Here is a 12,912-nt window from a genome sequence, read left to right on the forward strand (position 1 = left end):
ACATTGATCCCCCGGGAATTGATTAAACGCAAAACACTTCTGTCTACAAAGACAAATATTATGGATTATGTCCATAAAATACCGTTCTGTGGTAAACACGAGTCAACATATCGTTTAAAAATAGAGTTGGTAAAGCGTTCTCCCCTATACAAAGTAAAGAACAGGGTAATGGTACATTCCGCCCCCTGCTCCTCGCTGTTTTTGTATCTGCTTCAGAGCGGATTCAACCGCCAAGTAAGTTACGTTTTGCAATGTCATGCAAAAGAAGTTTGAGCTGAATTAATCCATAGAAAACTGGATTCGTGTGGTCACCGAGACATATGCCGCTGGATATATGGTGTGAAATGACAGCGTCTCATGTTTTTTGAAGGGAATTCCTTGTGATTTTCAGCCGCTGTTATTACTACACACAGTGAAGCCAGAAGCCTCATGTTTTCGCCAAGCCAAGAGGAGCACTGCGCCCCGTCTAAAGACCCAGTTAAATACGGGGAGTTGGTAGTATTGGGGTAAGTCGAACCTTAGTGATATTTGTTTTGCTTGGTACAGTTTCATAATGTTACTTTAAAGACATCTCTACCTGGATAAACAAAGCACAGCGTTTGGCGTGATTAGGAAGTTTTCAGAAGCGGCACCGACAGACGGGAGTTTGGTTTTTGAAGAGGAAATGTGATTTTTAAGTGAATTTGTGTTTTGTTTCAAAGACGAAGATAAACTTTTCTTACACAGACACCCCCTATAGTCACAGAAAAAAAACCGTCGAGCCCAGCTGAGAAATTCACGCGCTCACGTTACTCTACAAATCAGACACGTGCGCAATCAGAAATGTGTATGTTTCCGTTTCCCGAGTTGGCAACGATGTTTCATTCCCTCATAACCGGGAACAAGATGTAACGGCTAACGTAGCTACTACCCATGAACACTCAGCTGTTGCACCAAACAGATGCGTTTTATGTGCAAGTTTATTAAACCCGGGCTGTACGTGAATACCCCACTGAGTAAGTGAAAACCGTATTCAGCAAACTCCTACCAGTGCGTACTTTCCCACCTTAAGTTGGATTCATGGGGTTTCAGGAATTCGGAAGTGGTGATGTCCCCTCCCCCAGCCCTCAGGGTTTTTGCAGTGCTATCTGTGGCTCAGAACGCAAAACTTTGCATCTGCAAGATACACAAACCCCCAAAGCTTTCCTTTCACAACTTCTCTAGTGACACGGAGACACACTGTAGGAAGGCCAATGTGTCTATTACCTCTAAGATGCCAAGTTCTGCCTAGCAGTGCACATATGCAGTAACTTCAAAATTGCAATAACAGTTTGCACACAATCTAGTAGGGGGCTGCAACCATTACAAGCCATTTGTGAGCAACATTAGCCATTTATCTGGTGTCCCAGGCTCTTTGTAATGGCAGTTTATTGCATCAACGTTTTGTGATGGTATGCCTTTGATTCCTTGATATTGAACACATTGAAATTAGTCTTTGCAGCACAAATGGTGCTGAAATGATGGTGATTATGGGTCATTTCTTTACATTTGATCTATATATGTCTTTGTTTATATCAAAGCATTTGGCAATGCTTTTTGTCATGGATTTAGCATTGCATCTGCAGACACCATTTAAAATGTGGATATGAGCCAATGCCTGTTGATACAGAAAATGTCAGTCAATAATATTGGTGCCCCAGTCTGTTTCTGTCTCACCCTGCTACTGGGTAAAAATACTGATCTAGCTGTTTCTCTGTTTATTTAAAAAAACTTTATTTGAAAACCTCAGACATAGGCTAACTGCTGTGTAGTTCTAGATTTGCTCAGAAGAAATTCCAACCCTCTTTCATTGTAAAGTTGTGATTATTAGCAGTGGGGAGGACATGAAGTAATGCAACAGTCATTTCCAGGTGTTTGTGCTGTGGGAATTTCACATATATAGAGCTTCTTTTGAACGCATTTTAAATTAGATGCTTATGAAGGCTTTACACAAGCCAGAGAAAAAGAATGTGGTTTTGTCCCCTGCCCTCCACCCATACACTCACAAACAGTCACAGTCATACTCACTGCTTATTACAAGAGACCAAAGGGCTGACTGCTTATTACCCGAGACTGAACATGTGGCATGTTTGAAGTTGATATGTTTGCACCTCTCTCTCGCACGCAGGATATAGCCTATATTTGAATCAAAAGTGATGGGTGTAAAATCATTGCTATGACAACATCACGTCCCCTTGATAATACTGATGGTAGACAAGATAGCTGACTGCATGGAACAAAGCTTGTTTGAGTAGCCATTCTCTCAATGGTTTGTTTCCATGACCAAAGGTGGCTTTTGTGCTTGCATGGCTTCCCCCCGGCTCTGTCTGCCGGGGAGGATTGGCTTGGTGCTGGTCAGTGAGCGGGCCGGGTGCGTGGGTACCCTGGAAATGAAAGGATGGATTGATCAGGACCCAGCCTCTGCCTCTCCTTAGCTCCCTCTGTCCATTGTGCCTGGGAGACTGAGCCTATTGATTGAACTTTGTACATTTCTCCCTCAAGAACCACAAGGAAGTGTACGGACCAACTTGGGGACGTCTCTGGCACAAATTGCCACAGACTGTTCTGTTCGGATGTGACCTTAAGATTTATTTTTGTGATACCCTATTGATCTCTGAAGGAGAAATTCTCTTTTTGCTTTCCCCTCTCCACAAAGAGGTCAGAGAGTAGGGTCAGCTACAGAACAGTGGCTGTGGAGCTGGTAGGGTATCAGTGTCTTGTGTGAGGAGGACACTTCAGCAGGGTGGATGCTTGCTGTCATGGGAGCTTGAACCTGAGCCTCCCAGTTGAAGGACGCTTTCCCCACTCACGATGCCTCCCTGCTGCCCCCCATGCAGTGATGAGGTGCCAGAGATGCATGTGGGCAGTCATGCCATTTAGATTGACCTATCTGAAATACTAATAGCCCGTAGTCCTACTTGACGTCTGTGCAGCATCATCTGACCCCTGTGTCATCTCAGGTGACCCGTTAAGGCTGCCCAAGCCTCTCTCAGTCATGCTAATGAGGGTTATCACTCTAACTAGTCAGCACATATCCTCCACTCTATGCTAACACTTCTTTCAAGTCGGCATAAGTAGTGGGAGGTACTGTTTGCTCCTTAGTGCGGCCCTGGAGGATAGGTGATACTCCCGATTCTCCAATCCCTACTGCTAAGTATTGGAAGGTAAATCCGCTGTCTGCCTGGCACAGGTCAAAAGGGAAATAGATCACAATTAGTTGGAGCACAGCTTTAAAGAGCCTGTCCTAGCTAAGAGGTTTCCAGGCGATAGAACATGCTTCCTGTCTGTAATGATGAATAATAGAAGGCGTGTATGCCATTTCTCACCAATGCAAGGTTTTATTCTGGAATTATAATTCATCATGGCGTAAATGCTTAGCTACAGAGAAATATATTACCTGATCATGTATTATGTGTAAGAAATCCATGCAGAGGAACCACAAATACATAGATATCTGGCACATGACCCCCCCAAATGGATAGAAATTTGAACAAAATGCAAACTGCTCTTTATTTTTGTGGGGACTCTCTGGGACTTGTTCAAGGAAAACCACTCTATTAGATAATAGGCAACAGAAGCAATGTAGGCTGAAGACTTGTTACAGTTATGAATAATTTTACAATGCTGACATTTATTATACAAATGATTATATTTATTATTTATTTTGTTATTTTTGACCCTGGGCTTAATGAGCCTGTGTATCATTATGCTGTCGTTAATATATTATTTCTAGTTTTGTTCACATTATCATCCATGGCCTGTCTTGCTCTCTGTGGGTGGCTTGTCCTACAGGCCAGCTTTGTGCTCTGTGCTGACTGGGACCATGTGTTTCCATGCCTGCCCAGCCGTGTGGAGACATGGGACAGGTGGCCTAGCCTGGGAGGGAGGCAGGCAGGGAGGAGCAGGAGGAGGCTCTGGTCTCTACTGTTGCATTGGTGTTGAGAAGATGAGGAGAAATTTTGGATTACATGCTGTTTGGTAAAGTTTATTCCCTCATGGTAGGAGAATGCATCGCTACGCAAGTTCAAGCCCTTTGATACAGATTTTCCATTGTACAAAGTGTCTGTTCAGCACACTGTGGTTATGTGTGGGAGTGTGTGACAGAAGGTCCATGTGTTGGATGGGAGTGTAGCATGGGGTGTCCCAGCTGTAGGAACCAGCTGGTGGATGGGGAGAGGACCAGTCCTACCGGAAGGGGCTTCTCCATTCACAAGGAGCAGCCTAAGGCTAGTTGCCTCACATTAGACTGAGAGGCAGTAGACTGTTAAAACTAGCATCACAAGCTTGATAGTGAAAGGAGACAATGCTCTGAGACGCTCTTCTGGTCATGTTCAGGTTTATTTTGAATCATTATTTTGAGTCATTAGAGCTTCCCATGTCGGTGTGTAAAACACAGCAACAAGAGATGAGTCAGTTCTCCACCCAGTCTGCAGCCCCAAAGTGGTAGCAGACCTGACGCGCATCCTAAAACCTGCTCTTGCCTGCGACCCAGAGCAGAGGAACAGCTGCAGTTTTACACAGCCTGCTCATTGAGATCACAACAAGTACCAGAGTGCATTATGTAATGAGAGACATTATCCAAGGTGACGCTTAGATTGCTAAGGGGAGAATTAGATCGCTAGTGATGCAATGGGTGGCAAAGCTTCTTTTCAAAATGCTTGAATGTGTTTCTAATTCTCCATGTTTACTTGTTATTTGATTACGAGAATTTTTGCCTGTAAATCTAATTAGGCACATCCCTTTGCAGACACAAAAACAACTCTATGTTTGCATTCTCACAAAAAAAAGAATTAACTGTGAATCTACTGTCCTTGCTTTTTTCCCCTGTGTGTCTGACAGGTACAATGGCTCTCTGCCCAGTGGAGATCGGGGTAGAAGGAAAAGCAGATTTGCGCTATACAGGAGGACCAAAGCCAATGGTGTTAAGCCAAGCACTGTGCACATCCTCAACACACCCCAGGCCAGCAAGGTAAAGAAGGGATCAAAGGATAAATGAGTGATTTAATGAACAGGCTCACAACGGGAATGAGCGCTTGTCAACTTGCCTTTTGATGAATATTTCAGTAAAATATGTCTCTGCATGCAAATGAAGAACTGAGACATGTATCACTGCTTTAGAAATAGATGGCTGATTTTCTCAGTGCATCAATGTAGATTGGAAAGTATGCAATTGGTGTTGAATGGGAATCATGAATCCTATTGTGATTGAACTTACTCAGCACATAAAGGAGGTTGGGATCTTTCAACTCAAGAAAAAACTTGAAAAACACCACAATTGCAGAATTTCAAAGCAGCAGAACGTTGGATTTTTTTCAGGATTTCAGTAGCCTATGCAACGTGGAGTAAACCATTTGCAGTATTCTTGGCGGACCTCAGTGTTGACATTTCCAGTACAATAACTGTAGGTCTTAGCCAGGCCTCCTAACTTTTCTCTGTGGTGCAGTCCTGCCAGAAACTGCCCCGTCCAGTATAACATGTCTGTCTTGCTGCATTCCATCCTTTGGTTCCCTAGCAAAAACTGCCAAACAAGCTAGAGGAGTTGCTTACATCTGCACCTCTTGGAGGCCAGTATTTCAGACATTTGTTGAGAGTTTAGTCCCCTGGCCCAAGGCCCGTTGGTTCAGGTTACTCTCACCTGGTGGAACTTGACTCTAATATCTGTTTATATGTTTTTCTGTGGCTGAGAGTTTTTCATTGTGGAGACTGTGCATTATTCCAGTCGAGCACAGTTTGAACTGTGCGGTATGCTGCAGCGGCCTACGATATATGGCTAATGTTGACTTGCTGCTCCGGGCCAAGAATCATTTCTCAGACAGGCTGCCCAGGGAATCATGTTACATTGGACCTGACTGTTCTTACAACTCAGCACATCAGAATGAAGAGTGCCATTTATGCAATGGGTCACAGACTGTTCCAGAGATGGGAGCTGCTTTACCTTCCTCCCTCTTCACTGCTGCCCCTCTCTGCCGCCCTGTTACCAGGCCCAGGATTAGTAAGGTGAAATGAGGAGGAAGTTGTTGCAGTTGGCTGACTCTCCGCTCCCAGCTGTACACACGGTCAAAAATAGCCGTTCCTTCAAAGGCAAGCAGGGAGATCAGCCCGTTTTGAGGCGAGCTCTCTTCATAAGGTTTACTTTAGAATTCACAGAAGGAGCTAAGTGAACCAAGCCATGCCTCCCTTTTATATTCTTTTTTTTTTTTTTTTTTTTACCACCGCAGTCCCCCAGCCCACTCTCGCCCCCTCACACAGTGTAGCAGTCTCATGCGAATGAATTGAGAATGCTCTCTGGCTGAGAAACTGAGAGGAAAGCTCACGTGTCTGTGCACACTCTGGTGCTCATGGCAGATAATGAGGAGCTCCCATGATCTCTGCCACTGCCAGCCTCCTATTCAAATCCTGCCCCTGCTTTCTAATCTCCCCACTTGATCTCAATTACTGTGTATGCATTTGTGTGTGTGTGTGTGTGTGTGTCTGTCTCGGCTTTCCTACGGGGGTTCCCTAACAAAGGCTCTAGGGCCCATGGGTGTGTGTTTTTTTTTTTCATCCTTTTCCTTTGGGGGTGGTGTGACATTTTGGGGGTTGCGCACATCATAACAAACATAACAAACATCTCTCATGATTTGAAGCGTCCTTGAACTCCATCTATCTGTCCATTGGACAGGTGGAGCAACCGCGGCTTTCATGCAGTGTAATTGAGACGACACTCTCACTGCATCTGCTGACATTTCTCCCCGTCTGTCTCTGATGTTACCGCAGAGTATGGCAGTGGCAGCACTGATGACCCACTTTCTCTCTCCCTCTTTCCCTTACGCACGTGACAAAGGGGGGATGTTTGGGAAATGGAATTTGCAGATTAGAGTGGGATGATAGTGGCATGTGGAAAAGTGTTGATGTGAGCTGGGCTTGAGTGGCTTCAAACCCTCCCCTCGCTACACATTTCTGAGTTCAGCTGATAGGCAAGCCTGTGTTGACTGAGGCCAGTAGACGGTTTATGGTCACTGTCATAGGAGTGTTACTTCGCAAGAACGTCATGCTCCTCTCGACTCCCATTCCAGAAATTCCTGGCTCGGACCCTTCCTTTTTCATCCAGTAATATAATTAAGCAGTAAGCCATGAGAGATCTTGCTTTAGTGATGATAACTGTTAAGAGGCACTGTTAGACACAACATGAAGCAGCTGGCCTCAAGAAGCTTATTGTTTTTATAAAACAATGGTAACAAACCATTGTAATAAAAAATCCCACAAATGTTCAATAAATCTTTTAGTTGCCATCAACAGTGAGAAAATAATGAAATGTTTTCTCCCACCAAGCAATATAGTTCTTGAATAGTAATAGACAATGTGGTTGCTAAGTGACACATAATGTTCAGTTGGCAGTTATATTAAAATTAACTGCTATGCGGTCACGTGTGTGTGTGTGTGTCTGTGTGTATTAACCAGGTGTTTTGCACCGACAGACAGACAGGCTTGGCCGTTCAGAACTGAGGACCAGAACAATCCATTTTTATAATGGAAGTTTTGTTTTGCCACCATCTGTCATTTCACCTCACTAATGATGCAATGATTGCATAAGGCATTAGCTAGTTCCCATTTGTGGAACCTTTGGCACTCTGTAATCCAGTGTTAAAGGAGCAAACTCAGCGGTCATAGGGTTTCTCCTGATTTCACCATTATACACAACAGTAAACAGACTTCTTTGTTGCTGTTGATGTGCTTTTACTTGGAGCCTAATCGTTTCAAATGATATATTTGTTTTTGTGTTTAGTCTGATAAAGTTTACAGTTACATATACTATGTTGTGTGTAATAGGTTGGTTGTTTGTTGTATTTCAGGCTGTGAACTGCAAAGGCCAACACAGTATCTCCTACACGCTGTCCAGGAACCAGACAGTAGTGGTGGAATACTGCCATGATAAAGACACAGACATGTTTCAGGTAAAAGCCAGTTTGATGCCACAATGATGTGTTACATTTTATTGGATCCTCTACATTTGACAAATTGTATTATATAGATGTGCAGTGACAGTCCAATCTATGCTCATTTTGTTATTTTCTCCCCTCCCCTCCCTGACCCACCACCCTCCACCAGTGAGTGCATGTGCTCTGTGTACTGTAAACTGTTCTGCCCCCCCAGCATTAATCTGAATGTACAGCAAAGAGACAGCTCCTCTTTCCCACCAAAGCAAAGTTAGTGCTGCAGACACGTGCTTCACATTCAGCCCTTTATTGTGTCCATGTGTCTGTGAACAGCACTAAGTAAACGGAAACATAGACACAGCAGAGAAGGGGGAGATGTTTAAAAATTAAAAAAAAAAGACTTAAGGACAATTTGAGACCTAAAAGAATGAGGAAATGAAATGGGGAAATGCCTTTTTTACTTCTGTTTGTTCAGCTTGAGAATTGTATGGACATTTTTTCAGTGTTGCACTCTGTAGAAATCTGTAGAAATGCATGAGCTTATTGACTTATTCTTTTTTGAAAAAAGAACAAATTGGATTTTCCTCATTTTTTTTATGCTCCTATTAGGCAGAGGTCTTGATGTAACAAAGAGCATTTTTCATTGCCTGTAACGGCTAGACTGTTCCCGAGTTGCACATGTGCAGTTTGGGACCTTATGTAAAGTGTAACAAGTATGGCCTTGTTGTGAAAGCAGCTTATCTAGGATGAAAGTTACTCTGAATAACCAGGTAATTGATGTGTTGTTCTGTAGATTGGGCGTTCCACAGAGAGCCCTATAGACTTTGTGGTGACTGACACAGTGTCAGGAGGCCAGGAGGGAGAGGAGACCCCGATCACCCAGAGCACCATCTCCCGCTTTGCCTGCCGAGTAGTCTGCGAGCGCAACCCACCCTTCACCGCTCGGATCTACGCAGCTGGCTTTGACTCATCCAAAAACATCTTCCTGGGGGTAATTACTAGTCAGCCTACTATGATATACCTCTGTTTACACTGCTCTCTGCTGTGGAAGATTGTATGGCTCGTCTGTAAATGACTTGAAAACCAGAGGTGGTAACTAGATACACAAATGCAGCTTCTTTCACCTGCAGTGTTATATGAAAAGTGGAACGCTGCATAGCACATATCAGTTTGCATCATCGTCGATGCTCTGTCTCACCCACAGGAAAAAGCCGCAAAGTGGAAGAACCCCGATGGTCACATGGATGGACTGACAACCAATGGTGTGCTGGTGATGCACCCTAGGGGCGGGTTCACAGAGGAGTCCAAGCCTGGCGTATGGAGGGAGATCTCTGTGTGCGGGGATGTTTACACACTGAGAGAGACCCGCTCAGCACAGACCCGAGGCAAACTGGTCAGTAGCTGCATACATACAGTATACATACACAATAGCACATCTGTCACCTGTGAGGTAATTCAGTCATCCCAGACCATATGCTGTTGTTTCCCAAGCCATGAACAAAACAAGGCTACAAAGGTTACATGCACAGTGTCAGCATTCTTCCTTTCATTTAGATGACTTTTTTGCCCAGTGAAACTAAATGTGCATATGCTACATCACCCCCTGCAGGTGGAGAATGAAAGTAATATACTGCAGGACGGCTCCCTGGTGGATCTGTGCGGAGCCACCCTGCTGTGGCGTACAGCCGACGGCCTCTTCCACACTCCCACCCAGAAGCATCTGGAGGCTCTGAGGCAGGAGATCAACGCAGCGCGGCCCCAGTGCCCCGTAGGCCTGAACACCCTGGCCTTCCCCAGCATGCAGCGCAGCCGCGCCCTCTCCTCTCTGGAGGACAAGCAGCCCTGGGTCTACTTGGCCTGTGGCCATGTACATGGTTATCACAACTGGGGCCACCGTTCAGAGCACGAGCCCAACGCTCAGCGAGAGTGCCCCATGTGCCGGGCCGTGGGGCCCTACGTACCATTGTGGTTGGGCTGTGAGCCCGCCTTCTATGTGGACACAGGTGCACCCACTCACGCATTTGTGCCGTGTGGACACGTGTGCTCAGAGAAGTCAGCCAAGTACTGGGCAGAGATCCCTCTGCCTCACGGCACCCACGCCTTCCATGCCGCCTGCCCCTTCTGTGCCACCCAGCTCAGCCTCACCCAGGGCTGCTCCAAGCTCATCTTCCAGGGCCCAGTTGACTGAGCTGGACGGTTCTGCTCTGGGAAAGCGATTAGGCAGGAATGCCAACATGCTGTGAAACTGTTCAGATTATTTAGTGCTTTCTTTTGTTTTTGTAAGCCAACTGTGGAAAGGAGTAAGGCCTCACAAGGTCTGGTCATATACTGTGGATTCTGCACAACAGAGGTCCATTACATAGTGTTTGACTGGGGCCTCCCCTGGCTCTTTGGATGGCCACTGGGATGCAGAGATGTGGAGCACACTGGACCACAGACACCCAGTTCCTCCAAAATGAAATACTGTTCCAACTGTCCTGCCAACCAACCGCTTTCAACAAGGCTCCAGCGCCAGGCTGTTTTAACTATAATAGCTGCTCGTTTTGCATCAAAGGGCCATGAGATTAGGGTCGTAGGAGTGAATTGTTTTCACTCTTTGTCATAAATCCTTAGTCTGAACCAGATAACAGTGAGCAGGTGTAGTTGGGGTCTGTTGGGAAAGGGAGAGGGGGGTAAGGGTTTATAGTCTAGTTCCTGGTGGGTCTGAGACACATGGTTTTTACAGAGCCAGACAGCTGGACTGTTGGCTGGGAGGAAGGCCAGGAGAGACTTGGGCTCATGGCTAACTAGTTGAGTGCTCCCCATTGGCCCCTCGGCCCTTAGCCCCTAATGGCATCCAGATCATGTAGCCTATGCAGCGGTGGGCTCCCTTCCATTTGGTAAACAGACATTTGGGGGAAAAGAGCCTTTTCTTTTTGTGTACAGAGATGTATTCCAGTGCCTCGAATCCCATTAAAACTTTGGGAATATTTTTCATAGATGAGAAAAGCTATTTTGTTGAAGGCAAAGGGAGAGATAGTTTTACATACAGAAGGCATAATGAAATGATAACCCACATGGATTCTTGTCCACATTTTTATCTGTCAGAAGAGGTATTTTACTACACTGAGGCCCTTGTACTGTTTTGTAATGAAAATGTTAATATATTTTTCTCCTGCATAAGTAGTGTGTGCGTGTTTGCGAGTGTGTGCGCGCGCGTGCATGTGTGTGTGTGGGTTGGATCGTGTGGGTGTCTTTGGGCTTTGTTCGACTTGCCCTGCATCATTTCACCCCTCTCCTCTCTATGATCTCGCCCACCACCCAAAAGGCTACACCAGAACACAAGAACTAAATCAACCTTTCGGGGTTTGACAATGAATGTATTCAAATACATTGACTCTCCTCACCGTTGGTGCTTTACCCTAAATTATGCCATTCACTTTCCAAATGGCTAAGAAATTTTCTTCTAAATGTGCTGTAACACATATGGGTCTCTCTTGATATAGGTATGGCCTTCATTTGCAGTGAAAGAGAGAACATTGGAAGTGTACTCCCATACGCAGCCATCCACACCTGCTAGCCTAGCTAGCTAGCTACCTAGCTAGCTGTGGTCCTGCCCCACACTCGCATGTACTGTATCCAATCTGCACTGTTGTTAGCTTTATCCCATGCTGGGTCTGATCCAATGATTTGTACGCTGTCAAACCCGGGCACAGTCTCAGCAGCATCAAGAGATTATACCAAATATAAGGAAGAGGTGTTTTCTCTCCACATGCAAGATGTAACAACCACTCTCTCCAATCCAAAGTGTTCCTGTAAACAATCCTAAACCCAAACCCAAACTGCTGCTATAGTGGAATGTTGACAGCTCTGGATTACAGTCAAGGCTATTCGGTTGCACTCACCAGCTCCATGGGCATAATGATATTAGCACACACGATGCCAAATTTGGTAAGTTCTATTGTGTGTAGATGAATGAAGTTGGCCAAAACCTGGAGTTTTAAAGTGCAAATATATTGAAACTAAAGAATCTGTGGGACAAATCTGTGCACTCTTATTGTGATGCTGGCTTACTGGACTGTGCCCATATGTAGAGTGTAGTTAAAGGCATCAAATCTACCACTAGTTAATCGAATAGCATGGCGAGTATTAAAATTCTGAAATGTTGAGAGCCACGTTTCTATTATAGCATTAAATTTTTCTTCCAAGTTACATTATCATGAATAACATTGAACCTGGAGGGCTTTCTCAGTGTCAAAATGCATATTGTTCTAAGGGCTCATAAACCCAGATGACAAAAAAAATAAATATGCAGTCTCATCAGTGGTGGACTGCTGAGATGCTTTCTTTACTGGTGTATTCCCATGAGAAACATACTTGGCAGTATGAAACCATCAGCAGCATTACGCTACGCTCACAGCACAGAGGATTCTCCAATGGCTTGATTTTCAATTTTTCTATAACTGCCGTGCAGGGTCAAGGACTAAGCCACATACAGTAGCATTCCTTCTAACACTTTCAGCTCAACAACACTGTGCCCCTTGCTAGAGACCGTGTTCTGTAACAGCTGCAAAGTAGCTGCCACAAACATTCCTCCTTGGTAAACATGGGTGGGGCCCTCAGTTCACCCAAGGGCTTGTTCTATGAATTTGTCTCCTACAGGAACTCTGTACACAGGTCATAGAACGCACTGATGCTCCCAATGCCTACTTTGCAAAGAATAAACTATTTTTAAAAACAGAGTATTGTCAGTTGGTGGTCTTTCTGCTTTCGGGCCTACTGAAGCTCTGACAGCAATTTCAAGTTTCTCCATCATGTTATTGTGATTAATCACAACATTATGAACGTGTTTGTTATTCAGTTGCTGGGCTGTGTTGTCCGAGAGTGTTGCTGCCAAAGGCAAGGCTCTGGGACCCTGAGGCTATTTGAAAATGGCTCACATCATCACATCTAACTTGGTATATGCAGTGCCTATGCAGTTTTGTGTGTTAGGGGAAGT

The 12,912-nt window shown here is 45.0% G+C and overlaps 1 protein-coding gene across 1 annotated transcript; it reads left to right on the forward strand.

Moving 5' to 3' along the window:
- Positions 1-233: 233 nt before the first annotated feature.
- Positions 234-12,648, forward strand: peli2 (pellino E3 ubiquitin protein ligase family member 2). The gene is made up of 6 exons (XM_071546445.1): positions 234-506; positions 4,858-4,987; positions 7,851-7,952; positions 8,728-8,925; positions 9,139-9,327; positions 9,544-12,648. Exons 1-6 carry the CDS (start codon positions 430-432, stop codon positions 10,120-10,122), a joined length of 1,275 nt encoding a protein of 424 aa, XP_071402546.1. The 5' UTR covers positions 234-429; the 3' UTR covers positions 10,123-12,648.
- The last annotated feature ends 264 nt before the right edge of the window (positions 12,649-12,912 follow it).

This window comes from Centroberyx affinis, unplaced genomic scaffold (genome assembly GCF_046629955.1).
Source record: "Centroberyx affinis isolate AG114_WGS23_722 - 3 ecotype Tasmania unplaced genomic scaffold, CSIRO-AGI_Caff_v1 ptg000264l_1, whole genome shotgun sequence".
Taxonomy (NCBI): Eukaryota; Metazoa; Chordata; class Actinopteri; order Beryciformes; family Berycidae; genus Centroberyx; species Centroberyx affinis.